At 45.5% G+C, this 16,830-nt stretch overlaps 3 protein-coding genes across 8 annotated transcripts in view; 2 read left to right on the forward strand and 1 right to left on the reverse strand.

Moving 5' to 3' along the window:
* The window catches only part of LOC118229792 (UDP-N-acetylglucosamine transporter-like), a 13,503-nt gene extending 12,789 nt beyond the window's left edge, over window positions 1-714 (forward strand). For all 5 annotated transcript variants that reach the window (XM_035422142.1, XM_035422144.1, XM_035422141.1 and 2 more), the window contains exon 8: window positions 60-714. In XM_035422142.1, the coding sequence (XP_035278033.1) occupies window positions 60-150 (91 nt within the window). In that variant the 3' untranslated portion in view covers window positions 151-714. The remainder of the gene's footprint in view (window positions 1-59) is intronic.
* Window positions 715-1,367: 653 nt separating this feature from the next.
* LOC118229793 (protein FAM78B) lies at window positions 1,368-6,274 on the reverse strand. 2 transcript variants are annotated; one of them, XM_035422147.1, is made up of 3 exons: window positions 4,988-6,274; window positions 3,749-4,283; window positions 1,368-3,718 (listed from the first exon to the last, which is right to left on the reverse strand). In XM_035422147.1, exons 1-2 carry the CDS (start codon window positions 5,314-5,316, stop codon window positions 3,761-3,763), a joined length of 852 nt encoding a protein of 283 aa, XP_035278038.1. In that variant the 5' UTR covers window positions 5,317-6,274; the 3' UTR covers window positions 1,368-3,718; window positions 3,749-3,760. The 2 variants fall into 2 exon arrangements, with proteins under 2 accessions (XP_035278038.1, XP_035278037.1); XM_035422146.1 differs by having other exon boundaries at window positions 1,368-4,283; window positions 4,988-6,273.
* Window positions 6,275-7,321: 1,047 nt separating this feature from the next.
* On the forward strand, window positions 7,322-12,834 carry cmpk (cytidylate kinase). The gene is made up of 6 exons (XM_035422148.1): window positions 7,322-7,572; window positions 9,704-9,850; window positions 9,967-10,119; window positions 10,396-10,472; window positions 10,616-10,712; window positions 11,488-12,834. The coding sequence occupies exons 1-6, from the start codon at window positions 7,429-7,431 to the stop codon at window positions 11,527-11,529; spliced, it is 660 nt and encodes a 219-aa protein (XP_035278039.1). The 5' UTR covers window positions 7,322-7,428; the 3' UTR covers window positions 11,530-12,834.
* The last annotated feature ends 3,996 nt before the right edge of the window (window positions 12,835-16,830 follow it).

Consider the following 16,830-nt stretch of genomic DNA (forward strand, 5'->3'; position numbering starts at 1 on the left):
TTTGTCTGAGTCGCTCTGTCCGCTCCCTTATGAAACATGCCTCTGCTCATCTCTCCCAGTGTTTTCTTCGTGGGCGCGGTGCTGGTCATCATCGCCACCTTTCTCTACGGCTACGAGCCCAAGCCCTCCTCCAACCCCAGCCGGGCCTAGCCGCAGGCGGCCGCCGCCGCCGCCGGAGGAAGAGCGCGAACGGGGGAGCGGGAGGAGGAAGAGGAGGAGGCACGACCCGGGAGGAGAGGAGCGACGAAGAGCGCGCCTCGCCGGAGCGTGACGCACACGAGCAGTCGGGTTACCCGGAACAGAACCACAGGGAGCGGGGCGGGGCGGGGCGGGGCCGGACCGAGCTGGGCTGCGCCCCCCTGCTCCCCTAGCGCTCGGCGGGTACGGGACCTCCTCCTACGCTGCTTCTAAACTCTCCCCAGGGGGAAAGTTCCCCCCGCCCAGCGCCCACTCAAGGACCCGGGGCATCTCAGGGCCCGCACTGACCATGAGCCTCGCTGTGGCCCGCATAGCAGGCCGGAACACAGCAGGGAATTCTGGGACAGGAAACTAGGCCTGCGCAAAAACGTCTCCCTGCTGAAGTGTTAAAAGCCATTATTTTCAAATTTATTTTTGGAAGTCCAGCAAAAGTGATTTTCAAAACTATGAATGTGCTCTGAAGAACTGTGCGGAGTGAAGGCGTACTAGGATAATAAACTTTTAAAGTCATTCTTTCTTTTGGTTTGCAGTCTATTTCTTTCGAAAAGTTACAGAGTCCTCTAGTGGCAGTTGTGGGGAAAGTGTATTTGTTTGAAAGCGTGTGAAAGGTAACTACAGGAGGTGCTGAATAGGTGGTGGGTGGACCCCGTTCACATTTAAGGCAGCTCGGATATGGCAGTCTGACAGAAAGGTACCTATCTTTCACTCCTGTCGCAATGAAGTTGAAGGTAAACAAGCAGAGCACTGATTGGAATACTTAATTTCTAGATGTTTATTATGCTCCCTCCCCAATTTGGAGTGGCCAGTCAAAAACAGCCATGCTCATCTCCACAGCCAATGTGGAAGAGTGTAGTTAAGTAGTTAAGTGTGCCCTCCGCTGAAGCGTGTGACGTCACCAGCTGTTTCTGTTCACACTTTGCACAGACGTGTCTCGAAGGACTGTTTCAGGTGCTGAAAACTGATCCAGGCTGCAGGCGCCCGATTCATCAGGGCAGGACAATGAGCCGGGGAGCTGCTCTGCCTCACAGGCCTCCCTCTCTGGATGGGCACCGCTGCGGATTCGGGGCTGCAGGACAAGAACTGCGCTGAGCACCCGTGCTTTAGCTGAACGCGCTACCCAGCAAGCGGCGCGTCTGGGGTTAGACAGGGTTGAGACGACACCTCAGCGCTCACATTCAAAACACATTTTATTTGACCTGATTTATGCTCAAAAACCGTTTGCATGCAAAAAGCAAAGGAAAGGCTTGTTTGTTTGCGCCGCCGTGTCCTTCCGTCACTGTGTGGACGCGGCCGAGTCCAGCACCGCGCCAGTCCTAAGTGTCATCGAGCTTCTCCCGCCCGGTTGGGCATAGCGCCTCGGTCCCGTGCCCCTCCGCGCCGCCGCGTGCTACCGCCTCTCGTTAGGTAACGAGCACAGCTGGGTGGTGAGCGGTGTGATGACTGATGTGCGCTAAGTGAAGCCTGCCGTCCAAGGTGCAGGTGCTCCTTTTATCACCGTGTCCCTGCGACCCCTGGAAGCTTCAGAGCGCTAATGGCTGCTATCTCCCCGTGTTTGTGTGATGTCCGCGTTCATACGGTAGCTTTGGCTTGACTCGTCGAGAGACGGAGAGAAGGGGCAAGGCATGAGAGGGAGGAGAGGACGGGATGATGAGAGGTAAAGAAAGGAGGGAAAGAAAGGAGGCTACATCAGGAAGGGGAGCAGAGCTCAATCGGAGTGTTCTGGTACTCCTTTTGAGAAGGCCTGTGTGATTTCTACCTTGGTAATTAGCAGCTTTAGAGAGGATAGGCAGATCTCTAAAAAGAAAAAGCAGTCTTGTCCAAAGCAAGCATGTCAATTGATGTGACATTCAAAATCATATACTGTAAACTAGCCTGAAACTTTTGGGCTGGGGATCTGTTTTGGGGGTTTAACCTAATTTTACCAAAGTGAGCCTAAGTTAATTTGTAGAGACTAGCTGGGAGAATGTGTCTCTGGACAGAATTGTTGGACAAGATTGCGTGTCAGGACAATGTAGCTCCGGCATTTACAGCCAGGACCTTTTGGGTCAGTGAGACTCTGTTCTGTGCCTCCTCCTCTCCCACTGTCCTGTCTTCCTCAGACATGCTAGAATTCCTGAGCCAGCAGCCCTGCCTGTGTCACTACCACACATCCATTTTCCTCCTCCTCCATCGGCACAACCAGTCTCCTCCACTTTGCCTGTGTGTTCTGTCTACCCTCACCTCAGTGTTTGCTGTCAGTATAGCTGCTCTCTGTAAACATTTTTGTCTGCAGGGTGAAGACTGAGTGCTAGTCTAGTTGTAGGCACATTAAATGGCCAGCCATTTTTACATTTTAAAATGTTGTTTTGTTCAGACCTGGTCAACGTCATGTGAATCAGGGCAAGCAAGCCTGATTAGGGTAGAGAAAGCTGCATTTAAAATAGAAATTAAATGGTTAGTACTTCAAGCCAACTGAAAATAGACACTAATAGTTAAAATTAGCATCCTTGTATCACTCAGGAATGACATTAAACTCTACTCACTCAGTCTCAAGGTCCAAGAATAACAGAATGAAATCTCCAGATGTGTAGAATTGGTTTAAAAAATGTATCTTGGTTGCATGCCTTGTTTGTTGAATAATAGTATAAAAAATGTATGCCTGCTAATTCCAAGGCATTCTTCTGTGAATTCTATAGAAATAACTGCATTATGTTTTACCACCCAGGAGAACCCAAAGTCAGATCCACCAACTGACCTTCCTTATCTGTCCAAATGTTTTGTTTACATGATTAATGGTGCAGAGAATGCATAAATACAGCACTTTTATATTTTGCTTCAGTTTACCTCAAATGGAAGGTGAAATACTACTTCAGACTTTACATGTCATTATCACCCTGTACGTCCCTTGCTTCTCCTACTGACGTACAGATTCCTACTGAGTGTCCAAGAGTCTACCTGAAGAACCTGGGCAAGAAGGTTGCGTCATCTCCCTTTTGCCTCCAACTAACCTATGTCCTTGACCAGTCAGGTCTGGATGGATCTTGTGTCAGGATCAGTTGGATTGAAGTAATGAAGCTCTTGGGGTTACTGATCTGGTCTGAACTCACTGATAATATTTTACAGAAGCCGGGTGCACAGACTGATATTGGGGCTATAGTCAGAGCTCTAGCCACAGGTTTCTACACCCTGCAGCCAGACCTCATACTTTGAGCTATTATGCTGCAATGCTTTCCAAATTTGCTTTTGACAAAATCAGTGTATTCTCTGGCTCACCCAATGATGTGTCAGCAGAGATGAAATTTACGGATTATTATTATTCCAGGTCTATTGTAATCCGGCTACTCCAGTGATGCAAGACCAGTGGTTGTCCAGTAGTAAAACACTCTTTAAGAGCAGTCCTTTCTGCATTCAGCCCAGAGGAAATTTAAGGCAGATTCCCATTACCTATCCCACCTCCCATGAACCTTTGCTCCCGCTCACAGACTGAAAGGAGGTCTCTGGAACGATGTGCATGTAAGGCAAGCTTCCTCCTGTCTGGGGCAGTTCCTGTCCCCGCACCTTTGCAGGGGGCCCCTTGTGACTCTTATTTAGGCGGTATGACCACCAGCGGCGCTCCCCTCTTGGGTCTCCACATCAGCACCTGCGCGTCATTGGCGTTGGGGCGGCCCAAAGCGTTGGGGGGTATGGGCTCCATGCGCGCCAGGACGCGCGGCTGCTCCTGCTGCGGCCGGCCGGTCAGCGAGGCCCGGGAGCCCAGCGGCATGGAGGGGTCGACGGCAATGTCCACCCGCATGCGCCACTTGATGGTCTGCAGCAGGATCTTCTCCTTGGTGGCCACGTTGAGGGCCACCAGCCAGGTGGTGAAGCTCTGGTCCCTCTTGATGCGGGTGAGGAGCGGCGTGTTGCTGTCGCTGACGGGCACCGCCCACGTCACGCTGGGGTAGAAGTTGTCGTTCATGCTGATGGTGAACCGCGAGGGCTTAGAGGTGGGGCCTGGCAGGGTCACCGTCTCCGTTGTGTTGCCGTACCAGGGGTAACTGACGCCGTCAGAATCGCTGATGGCCTTCACTCGACCCTCACGTAGCTCTGGTAACTCCCAGCTTGACCTGTGTCAGGACAGAGTGGTCAGAGCTTATTTTTCCCCATTAAGGGTGACCAGTCAAAGCCCCTCACAGTCTGCCTCAGTGAAAGAACAGAGACTGAGCATAACTCAAGCAGCCAGGCCTCCTTGCACCTATCACTGATGAACAGCCTTTGTGTCAGCTGTAAATGAATTTTTCATCAAGCAACTGTGTCTGATGGCTGGATGTGATAGTGACAGTCTCTTCAGATCAGCTCCATCTGTCTGATGTATATTCTATGAACTCTTCAAACCCAGCCTTGATTGACCCACCCCTCACATATGCTGGTCACCTCTCAAAAAAACAAGGTTTCCAGGTGTCCAGTGTATTCATACATACACACACAAAGACACACTTTCATATTACATTCCATTTCCTTGTGTCTTTGGTAATATTCTAATATATGTAAAATCATAATCAGCATCTGCAGTTAACATTACGCTCTCATTAGATTAATATATCTACATATATCTACCTTATTGCTTACAGAACATGCACAACTTCCAGAGGTAACTTACTGTGACAATCAAGCGTAATTGCTTTTCTCAAGAGTACAGCAAGTCCTCTCATACAAATATTATTATAGTACCAGCCTACAGCACCTCACATGTAAATAAAAGACGGATGTGGCTGATGGAGAAACAGGGAAATGATGTGCGTGTGCGTGTATAGGGTAGAAGGAAACTCACATTCCAATGTCACCGTAGGTGTTGTAAAACTCCATTTGTGTGCAAGCCTGAATCCAGCCTACCACCCATGTCTCGTTGCGGGGAATCGGCGGCATCACCACCCGGGCCGAGGCCTTGAAGTACGGAGTCTTGTAGCGCAGCACAATGGGCGAGTCCTCCTCAATTGCCGTCGGGAACTGGTCAATTGTGGCCAAGACGTCGTACACCACGATGTTCTCCCGCTGGACTCGCGATTTGCAAGCAATGCTTTGAATGCAGCCCATGACTGCGGTTAGTGTCAGCGTCAGTGAAACCAACCAGGGGGAGGGCAGTCCTAACACGGTCACCATTCCACCCAAATCGAAACACCCGTCAGTTCCACAACCACACACAGCCAATTGAAGTCAATGGATTAAACAGATCAAATAAAGATCTAAAAGCTGTACGTGTGAAAGAAACATACATTTGCATTGGTACACAAACACAATATAAGGCAATGTTATGATCACACGAGAGCAGTAAAACAGGGGGCAATATATGACGATGGAGGTTTGGGGGAAGGAGCACCGGCCCCCTTTCCCAGGTCTTCCCGGTATGCCTGCGTCTGTGTGCGGCGCTGCCCTCCGAGCTTCTCCCCTGAAAAAGCAATACTGGTGTCCTTGGACTGAACTCGCTGCATGTGTCCAGCACGGTTCCCCTTGGAATCCACGCGTCCGGCGGCCGGTCTGCGCCCCTTGATCCTCGTCTTTCTGCCCTGAGCTATCATTTCAATAGCGAAGAGGATACGGGGGCATCAGAGGCGACGTGTCCATGTCTTTGTCAGGGTGGCTCGTGTGTGTTGTGATGCTGCGCCCTCGGATGAAGGGACTCGCCCGGTCAGAGCGGCGAGAAATCACACAATGGATCATGCCCGCTGCCAGTGCGTCGAGAACCCGGCTCATTGTAAAACCCTTTCTGCAGGTAGAATCATAGCTCAATCGATGGCTGCAGTGTCATTCATTTCGGTGTTACCCTATCCTCGGCGAGCTGCTCATTTCGGAATCCACGCTAGACCTAGCCTATTGCACACTGTAGCCAATGTAGGCTGCGAGAATAACACCAAAAAACAAATCGCTACGAACAATAAGAAGATAGGAGGAGGGTAATCAGTGATATTTTATTCCTGCCCCCTCTGACGAAAAGGTACGGTTCATATTTTTAAGAAAAGCTACAATGTCGCCAATAATATAAAGGCTCTTTTCTTCGTTGACGGCCGCTGTTCAGTCTCGCCTTGGTGCTGATGCTGAGAGTGCGCGAGCGGGGGCGCGCGCGTTGGATGATATAAAATGCATGATGCAGTCGTGTATCCCCCTGAAATGACCAGCACTTCTTAGAAGATCCACTTGCCAAGACAAAAAATATGTCTGCAAATAACGTGCAAATCATTGCATGATACTCGTTGTCGTCAAAAATAAACATTTTCAAATGATATTATGATTAATAGATAAAAATACATAATAAAACATTTACCTATAAAAAAACAATGAAATTCTTACAGCTTGAGAACCCTTGACTGGCCTACATCAAGTTCAAAATCATTAATCAGGTTTAGTTGAATGAAACTGCTTAGACCTACAAAAAAAAAAAAAAAAAACTGAAGTTCATCTTACAAATAAGACCACGCGATAAAGTCATTGCATATGATCGTCTCTCTTACGAGGAAATGCAATGATATTATAATTTATTTTAAATATCGACAACGAACAGTTTAAACATCTATTCTAACTTGTTTCTAGTTTCAATTTAATTTGAATGGATAACTAAAAATTATGAGGCTGTTTCTCGAGTTCATACAGGATTGACTATCTGGCACATTGTACATAACCCTTATGTCACCTCCATATAATCCAGTAAAATGGATTTAGAGTATTTTCACATATCATACTGTTTAGCGGTAATAAGACTTAGTTTGAAGTAAACTCCTGGAGTTGACAAATTGCACTATTGCAATTTTTATTGCGGAGGTAATGTGAGAGCCAATAAGATTTTACCTGACATGAACTAGCTGTTGCAGTGTGTAGGGCCTACATTGCACTAGTAAAGGAGACCCTTATTTATTGAACTAATATGAGACCATAAAACTCTAAACTGTACTGAAGTTTGGGGAAAAACAAACGAAAATGAAGCTATGTTATTTTGAACAGACGGTTTGAATGACTGCAGGCAATTTATTTTTCACAAACAAATCATGTTGAGACGTAGTGGGCGGAGTTTTGTTAGGTTGGTTTTGACACACCCACTCTTAGGCGGGTTCTATATGAAACAAATCTTCTCTTATTTGCCAAGAATGTTAAAGCGGATGTGACGTCACGCATACGTCCTTAGTGACACGCAGTAACCGGTCATTCATCCTTCTATGTAGTCAGACCGAAAGTAGAGGACAGTTGCCAGACATTGTTTTACTTTTTTTTTTATTCCACTGTATGCTTTTCCGTGCACTTAGTACTCTATCCAAGAAGGTATCGAAGGCCGTGTACCGAGTACCTCTCGCCATGAAGCCTCAGGTTGTATTTGTGTTGGGTGGGCCTGGTGCCGGGAAAGGAACCCAGTGCGCTAAAATCGTGGAGGTAAAACGGAAAGAGAGTAGCCTAATGTGTAAATAGGGCCAGGCTTGTTAATGAATTTTACTTTATTTATTTGGCTTGATAATTTGATAACGTTAAATCGTGAAACTGGCCGTTTACCGGTTTGATATAGAAACGTTCGGCAAACATGACCGGTCGTTAGCTGGTTAGCTCAGTGTCAACTCATTGTGTCCCGACGTTTTCTGTGAAAACAAGGAAAACGCGAAATCACTGCTCTGTTCTTTACCAGGTTTTTAAATGAAATGCCAAGTTAAAAGTGGATACATTTCCACGAGTTGTAAAGCGAGAGTATAATTTCTTACTTTTAAAGAACATTTACCACTTCACTCCACGATAGTGTACGTGTACATTGGGTGTAACCAAAGCGACTGCCTTGGTATGGGTGTGTAATCCATATTTGTTCAGGTTCCAGGACAAAATGAGGCATTAAGAGGGTGTGTCTGTCTCTCTCGAATTTCAGAACTTACAGGATGGTGTAAGAGGAAGGGAAATGTTAGTGCACACAAGCTCAAATGTGTGCACATTATTCAAAATGCCAGTCAGCACTGGCTGTTAATGACAGATTTGCCTTTCGACATTATCTAGAATTGAGCCTCAAATATATACAGTATAAAGTATATAGGGGGCATTCTACCCAACCAGTGCCTTTTATGTCCCTCAGATATAATTCATTATGAATTTGGTGAAATCTTTACCAAGACTTTATTCAAGAGTAATGTTATAAATGATTATATACAGTGAGCTCCATAAAGTTTGGGATAATGACGTATTCTTTTTTTTCTTGATTTGGCTCTGTACTCCATAGTTGTAGATTTTTAATCAAACAATTCACATGTGGTTACAGTGCACATTCTCAAGTTTAGTTTCACCATGTAGGAATGACAGCACTTTTTATACATAGCCCTGCTATTTCAGGACACCATGATGTTTGGGAAATATTAATGTTATGTAAATAAAAGTAGTCACGTTTAGTACTTTGTCCCATATCACCAGATACTGAGTATCTTCTCTGGTGATACTCTGCCAGGCCTACACTGCAGCAGTCTTAAACTCCTCCTTGTTTCAGGAGCTAGTGGCCTCATTTTTTCTCTTCAGCATATGAAATGCATGTTCAGTTGTATTCAGATCGGTTGAATGACTGGGCCAGTCAAGAATTCTCCAGTTTCTGGCTTTGAAAAACTCCTCTGTTGCTGTAACAGTATGTTTGGGATCATTGTCTTGCTGTAGGATGAAGCACATTCGATGAGTTTGCAGGCATTTGCTTGAACTTGAGCTGATAATATGCTTCTGTACGCTTAAGAATTAATTCTGCTGCAATCAGCAGTTTCATCATCGATGAAGAAAAGTGAGCCAGTACCTGTATCAGCCATACGTGCCCGAAACATAACACCCCCGCCGCCATATTTCATAGATGAGGGCGGTGCTTTGGATCTTGGGCAGTTCCTTTTGGCCTCCACAAACATGTCAAACAATTGTGTGAGTAATGGTAACAGGGCTGACGTTTGTCATGGTGTGGGAGTCAGACTTGCTCAAAATCCACAGGAGCTGAGCCAATATGACAATCTCAAAAAGATGGGGAACTGAAACGTGGAAAAACAGACAGCACTGTGTCCAAAAGGCTCCCATTTGGTAGAATGACCTATAGCCTCTGCTCGCACATATTAACCTGCATATTAAAGCAGACATTGGGCCTTATTCAGGAAACTAAGATTTATATTCTTACTTTTGTGCTTAAAAATGTTCCTATGAAATACCAATATGGGATTCATGACATGTGTGCTTATCCCAGGTGTATGAAATAACGAATGCTTACTGTAAAGTTTATGTGCAATCCTGTTTATGTGATTAGCATAAGGAAACAGCTATGAACAAATGTAGATAAGATTAAAAAAAGATGAATGCCGAAATCTTACAGTTTACGATCAAATGTGATTGTACACGTTTCGTGAATGAGGCCCATTGTTTTTCTTGGATGAGTTTCAACTGTGGGCCTATGGCTTGGGCCTTCCCCTAATACAGCCTCCCACGCCCAACATGTCAAGTAGTCACAGATACCCTCTCTCTCTTTCTCTCTCTCTCTCTCTCTCTCTCTCTCTCTCTCCCTCTCTCACAGAGCTATAGCTACACACACTTGTCGGCAGGCGACCTGCTGCGAGCAGAACGGAGTCGGGAAGGGTCAGAGGTCGGACAGCTCATTGACAGCTACATCAAGGAGGGCAAGATAGTTCCGGTGGAAATCACTATCAGCCTACTGAGGAAGGTATGGAGTGGAGGGCATCTTTGTGTGTATCCATTGTGGCATTATTAGGCAGTGTGAATATTTTATCACACTGACTAAAATATATAATAATTTATTATGTTGTGCCCTACATCCAGGCCATGGAGGAGACCATGAACCTGGACAAGGAGAAGTTCCGTTTCCTGATTGACGGCTTTCCCCGTAACCAGGACAACCTGCAGGGTTGGAGCAAGGTCATGGACGGCAAGGCCGACGTCAGATTCATTCTCTTCTTCGAATGCAGTAACCAGGTGATTCAAGGCTCTGGGTAGCGGTCGTGAGAGACTGAGAGGGGGGAAGGGATACTTATGCTTGTGGTGCTCAGAACTTCACCTCCCATCATCCCCTTGGGGGACATCTTGTGGTGCATGCAGTTCAGGTGAAAGGTGGAAGAGGACCTTTATGATTTAAAACACACAATCAAACACAACCATTTTAGCGGGCCATTTTTTGTAACACTACTTGAAGATTTGGATGATCAGACTTACTGCTGTGTGCTGAGCAGTGGATGTGCTTTTCTTCTGCAGGTGTGCATTGACAGGTGTCTGGAGAGGGGGAAGAGCAGTGGGCGCACAGACGACAACAGAGAGAGTCTGGAGAAACGGTAAACCCTCTCTCTCAACCTGGCAACCATCTCCTCTGTCTGCATTGTGCGGCCTGCTGTCTTAAAGCCTAGCGAATGGCATGTCTGTGCTTCCTGCCGGGGCCCTGTGCGGTGAGCCTGAACGTGACCCTGTGTTGCTGCAGGATCCAGACGTACCTGCAGTCGACGCGGCCCATCATCGAGCTGTACGAGAAGCAGGGGAAGGTGCGCAGCGTGGACGCCTCCCGTGACGTGGACGAGGTGAGCGCTGACGTGGCCGGCCAGGGACGCGCTCCTGTACGAGCGTGCGCGCAAACACACACCCACACACAGGGTATACGCTCACAAACATACACACGGGGTATACGCTCACATACACACGCATACACACACCCACACACAGGGTGTACGCTCACATGCACACATGCATACACACACCCACACACAGGGTATACGCTCACATGCACACGCATACACACACCCACACACAGGGTATACGCTCACATGCACACGCATACACACACCCACACACAGGGTATACGCTCACATACACACACATACACACACGCGCACACCACACACACGTTCACGCACAAACATTCATGTACACACTTCAATTCTATTTTATTTGTATAGTGTTTTTTAGAGACACTGTCACAAAGATGCTTTTCAGTGGAAATACTAAAGAAATTTGGGAAAAAACATGGCCTGAAGCCCCAAAAAGTGAGCAATTGAGATAAAAAAACAAACTCCCCAGTGGGAAGAAATCTTGAGAGGAACCCGGCTATAGAGGGGGACCCATCCTCCGCTTGCCGGCTCGGTGTAAGGTATGGTTAAGGTAGACTGAACGGTGACAGAAATGTAATGCGGGATCTATCAGAGCGAACGATAGAACGGGTTGGGCAGGTCACAGTCAGAGGTAGTGTATTTCTGTGTATTTCCGTGTTTAGGAGGCACAATGACCCCTGCTGGCAGTTGCAGATATTCACAGCTGTGTCTCCTCTGCTCTCACTCATGCCGTTTCTCTGTCCCCCAGGTGTTTGCTGATGTGAAGAAAATCCTGGACAAAGAAGGGTAGAGCCCCCCGCAGTATCACCCTGCCCCCAGCCCAACTGGCCATCCAAGCAGCCAAAGACAGGACCCCTCAGGCTTCGTTTTACCACTGTTGGATTTAACAGAATTCAAGTCACAGTTAGGCAATACTCTATATGTTTACATATATATGCTGAAATATATTTCTTTGTAAAAATGCAGGCTATGTTGGGTGGGGAGTGTAGAGCCTTTGGGGATTGGCGGTTTGGAGGACCCTGCCCCACAATGTACACTGTCCTTTGTTTAGGAACTTATGGGCAGGAACAAGTGGGCATGGCTGACTTGTGGAAAACAGTTTCTTGGACGCTTATGTAGTTATGTAGGAGCACTTACTTTTTAGACTGTCTCTGAGCTTGACAGATACTCAGTTTAAATGGCAGTAGGAGGTAGATACTGCAGAGAGCTTATTTGTTTTGTTAGCTGTGCGGCTTCAGTTGCTGTGTGTGTGTGTCTGTCTATCTGTCTTTCTCCGTCTTTGTGTGTGTGTGTGTGGAGAGAATGAACATGACACCTTACATTTGTGCTCAGCGGTTATAGGGAGCTGCGAGTTGTCTGCAGATATTAATGATGTCCCACACAGAGAGCAGTTTGACCTCCTGCTGTGTGGTGGTCAGGGTGGAGGTGGAGGAGGGTCCTGGAGAGAGTCCCTGTGGGAGGAGAGGGTCCCCTGCACTGAGAGAGGTGCAAGCTGTTGGTGGCTTGCAGCGCCTCCTCTCGACCCCCAAATAGAGAGCCATACCTCTTCTGTTAACATAGCTATTCCGTCCCCTGTGGTGTTTCAATAATGAGTTGTCATTTGCTGTCTCTCTCTGTCTCTCTGTCTCTGTCTCTGCCGTAGCCTGTCCTTTTTAAAATACCTCTGATCAGTGAGACATTGGTCATTTTCACAGTTGTCATGATGTGACCAGATAAATATTTTTTTTAAATTAATGTACGTTGTGGCATTATACCATTGTTGTTCTCTGTGTAATTGTAGATCTGGTTTTATACTGAACTGCACCACTGCCCCCCCCCCCCCCCAGTACTGCATCGTTTATCAGCTCTCTCTCTTCCTCCCTCCCTCCACTCTCTCCCTTACTGCAGAGTCTCTGGTGCTGTAACTTCAGTCATCAGTAAAAGTGCACAAATGTAGTTTGAAAACCGTTTTTTCATGTTCATGCGTCATTGTAAAATCATGAAAATTTGCCAGAAAAAAGGACCATTTACTTAAACTTGAATTTGTTTTTATTTCTGTGAGGAACAAAAAATTAAAAGGAAGAATTGAAATGTAAAAATATATTATTCCCTCCTACATTGGTTCCCTGCTTCCTTTTTTAAAATCTTGCACTACTGTAGGGTGATGATGTCATGTGTGTGGCCTGTGCTCACTCAGGGTTAAGAGATTTAAGATTGTGATGCATTCACTTATTGGTGCCAAACTGGAACTAACCAGCCTCATTTGCTTATACGGCTGCTCCTGCTTTGGCATCAGTCAAAGTCAGTGTGTATTGACTGTATGTTAATATGCCTGTGCCCACATCAAACTCTGTATAATGGTTAGGGACCTGGACTTGTGGCTCAAATGTAGCACTGCTGTTGCGCCCTTGAACGAGCTACTTGAATTGCTTCAGTAAATGTTCAGCTTGTATAAGTGGATGGCATATAAATATATTTAATCCATTTAAGTCGATCTGGATAAGAGCTTGTGCCAAATGCCCAAGTGAAATGAAATGCAGCTGAAATGGCAGTTTGGGCAGTAATGGCTTAAAAGTGATTTCCATCCGTCAGTTGAACAGCATGTGGGGGAACATTGAATTTGTTCCACCTATACTTAAATGCATTAGGAGTAAAGCCTGTATAGATGCTGTCTCTGTGCTGTGCCCTATTTCTGAGAGCGACCGCACCTTCAGACGACTGGATCAATATGAAGAACTGCAGCGTTGTTGAACCTCTCATCCTCAAGGTGGTGCTGTCCACACACAATAACCGTGTACTGGCCTTGCTTTGGAAGAAGTGATTCTATGAGTAATACTCATTCACTGTGGAGAGAAAGATGTCCTGTCCAGTCTCTGGTCCTGGTACTGGAGGTATGAGGTATAGGCCTGATGAAGACAAGAGATGCATGCACACTAAATTGAATGCCTCCTAGCTATGCTTATTGGTCCAGACAATGTTCAAACCTGCAAAAGTCATTGATAGCTACAGCTATAGCTGATTGTGTGTGCATCTCGTTAACAGCACCATATTCATGTGCTGCTAACAACAGTGCAGACAAGCATGTGCTTTTCAGAAGCATGCCGTGTCACTAATCACACCACGGTTTGTGAGTCAGAGTCCCACAGACACGAGTCGGAGGATGACACTTCATGTGCCGCGTGACAGGTGGACCTGCGGGTGTCTGGGACCACCCGGAAGGCTCGCTAGTGTGCAGCGAGACACTGTCTGCCGTGGCTGGCTCCCGAGATTATAGCCGAAGCTGCCACTGGCACAGTCTGGATTTGGGGCCCATCAGTGCACCAGCACAGCGCCTTTGCAGGACGAGTCACCCAAGCAGCCCCCTACTCTGCTGTTGAACTGGACCTGGGTTTTTCTTCTTTAGTTCAGACTTCAAGTGCTTCCCTTTTCTTATTAGTTATGCTGACCTGCGGGAGCTCAAATCATGTTACTGATGTTAGCCTGACTGCAGGCTCATTGAACAAGCTACTAACTACAGTGAGATCTGCTGTAGAGTCTGGGGAGGAAGGGAGTCATGAACATTCTGCCATGTTTACTCAGCACAGCAGTGATGTTTATGTTAAGCAGATTTTGTATCTGCTCAGTAAGGTGTCATTTTTACACTTGTAACTGCTGTGCTATTTCAGAACGACTCAGGATATTCCACGTCATGTTTGTGATTATATTATCAAATTAAATTAGTAAAGCTCACATTTAAGTGGTTTCATGAAAATGGATCTCCCTGTGTGACTTCGTATGAAATTATGAAACATTGTTTTTTTTCATGAAACACTGAAGAGTGCACGCCTTGGAGAGCATTTGGGTTTAGACATTCAATGTCGTAGCTATTTCCATTTTAGAACACCCTGTTTAAAGTGCCATCGCATCACAAAAGATTATTGGGGAATCGATTGGTGAAATGGATGTCTGACAATACAAATATAGGCTAATTTTATTAAAGAAATAGGTCCGTTTTTTGTGAAATTTGCTTATTGGTTAACTCATAGATGATAACGTTGATAAAAATGTCATCCCTGTGCGTCCATTACAAAATATTAGACCATCTACGGGCTGCATGCTACCTCTGTGAATGGCAGCAGACGGAAGCAACATTAGCTCAGCAAAGCGAAGTTACAGAAATACACCTTCCAGCATCTCCAAAAGCTGTTATTTACACGTGCATTTGCGTGTTTATAACGAGTAGAAATTAGAACATAAAACGAGATCTTAGTTGTTTTGGAGGCGGATAAATTAAGCACTATATTACAAATAAATATGCATCCATCCACTGGGAAAAATGATTAGTAGCTGAGCAGCACTGTTCGAAGGGTACGCTGGGCGTCGTCGTGGGAACGCAAGGTTACAGTCACTGTAAAGTCAGTGACTCGTTTACCTGGCAACCCAGAACGTTGACCATAAAATACTAGTACTAGCATAAAACCAGCAGATGGCGCCATTTACCAAGTAATGATAAACTTGCCGCACTCTGTTTATAAGCCTAATGCGTAGAGAACAATTCCGAGTTGTAATTGTCCTTTTGTAAAACAAGTCCTTTTGTAATTGTAGATCAAATAAGAGAAGGGTGAAAAAGAAATGATTGTTAGAAAAATGCAATCACAGACTCCTGTGAAGGACTGTTAAATTGCTTGGATAGGCCCCATGGTCTGTTACCTTATGTGGACTGTGTCAATGCAGAGAGTGCCCAGCAACCCTGGAGGACAACGCACACTGAGCTCTGGCATTGCCAAGGGAAGGGAGGGCTTGGATAACAACATCTCACCACACACTAGCAACCCTTGCCGGTCAATGGGGGGCCCACATTCCACCTGTTGAGCTGCACATTTAATGTCTTCCACCAACCCCTATGAGCTCAACTTACAGAATGCTTTGGAGATCACATGCTAGTCTTAACTCTCTCAAATTTATTGTTGATGTTGCAACAATGACTGCTGATTGGATGCTCCTATGTGAAAGAAAGGGGTGGGGAAAGTATAAAAAACAATCAGAAACCACCTGCAGTATATTATCAAAACCAGTTGCACCCAGTATTTAATAATTCTTCAACTACAGGATTTCCTACAAGAATGGAACAGGTGTTCATTTTGGCTAAGGATACTTTGCTAGCCTCTAGTGGTAGAACATTGTTACTACAGAAATGGCTAGCAAAGTGAGTCAGTAGGTCACTAACGAGTAGGCTACTAAAAACTCCTAAATTAAACCTTCAACCACATTCAGAAAAACTCCTCTGCACAATGGGAAGGAGTTTTAGATTCTTCTGATAAACAATTGTACTTAAACAGCAAAAAAAAAAAGATAATGGTACATAGGGTTGCCTGAAATGACATATCAAATTGTATCTTAATCGATTCATGGTCATAACCACGATTGAGGACAAAGAGCCTGTGTCCTTTAAAAAGCATTTTCAAGACACCTAATAGAAAATGATTTTTTTTAAAACCTACAGCACTTCACAGGCATTCTACCTCCACAAGGGACTCAAAAATCAATGAAAAGACAGATGGGAGGTTTATATAGCAGGTGACTGCATCTGTATTATTTAACTTTTCAAACTCAACAAAATGTACACTTTTTAGTAATGGAACAACCAGAAAACGAACAAGACCATACCCAAAACCATCCAAGGGTTTGAGTTTCATGACCTTGGTCATTTTGGGGTCCTGGTTACAGCCCTGAATCAATTGAGATGTTTTCATATTTTCTCATTCTCCAAATAAAATATTTTATAGCTATATATTGCAGTACAGAACACCAGTGTCATATACAGTAAAACTGCCAGGGACTAACAAAGCTAAAAGTTGAATTATGGCTGTGTCCAAAACTTCGATTTGGTGCCACTGCAAAAAATAAATAGGCCTATTAAAACGACATTTCAATGTGATGATCATAACGTTAATACAAAAATAGAATTCGCATTATTATATAATCTATACCCCCGTAAACATGAGGCTTTTTATTGAGATGCTTCAGGGGATCACGTGTGTGTAATTTGAATGTCAGATTTCAATAAAGCAATAAGGTACGATGGTATACCCACTGAGATTTCTGACTTGAGACAATCCGATATGGTATGAGG

The sequence above is a fragment of the Anguilla anguilla genome, chromosome 6 (genome assembly GCF_013347855.1).
Source record: "Anguilla anguilla isolate fAngAng1 chromosome 6, fAngAng1.pri, whole genome shotgun sequence".
In the NCBI taxonomy this organism is placed as follows: domain Eukaryota; kingdom Metazoa; phylum Chordata; class Actinopteri; order Anguilliformes; family Anguillidae; genus Anguilla; species Anguilla anguilla.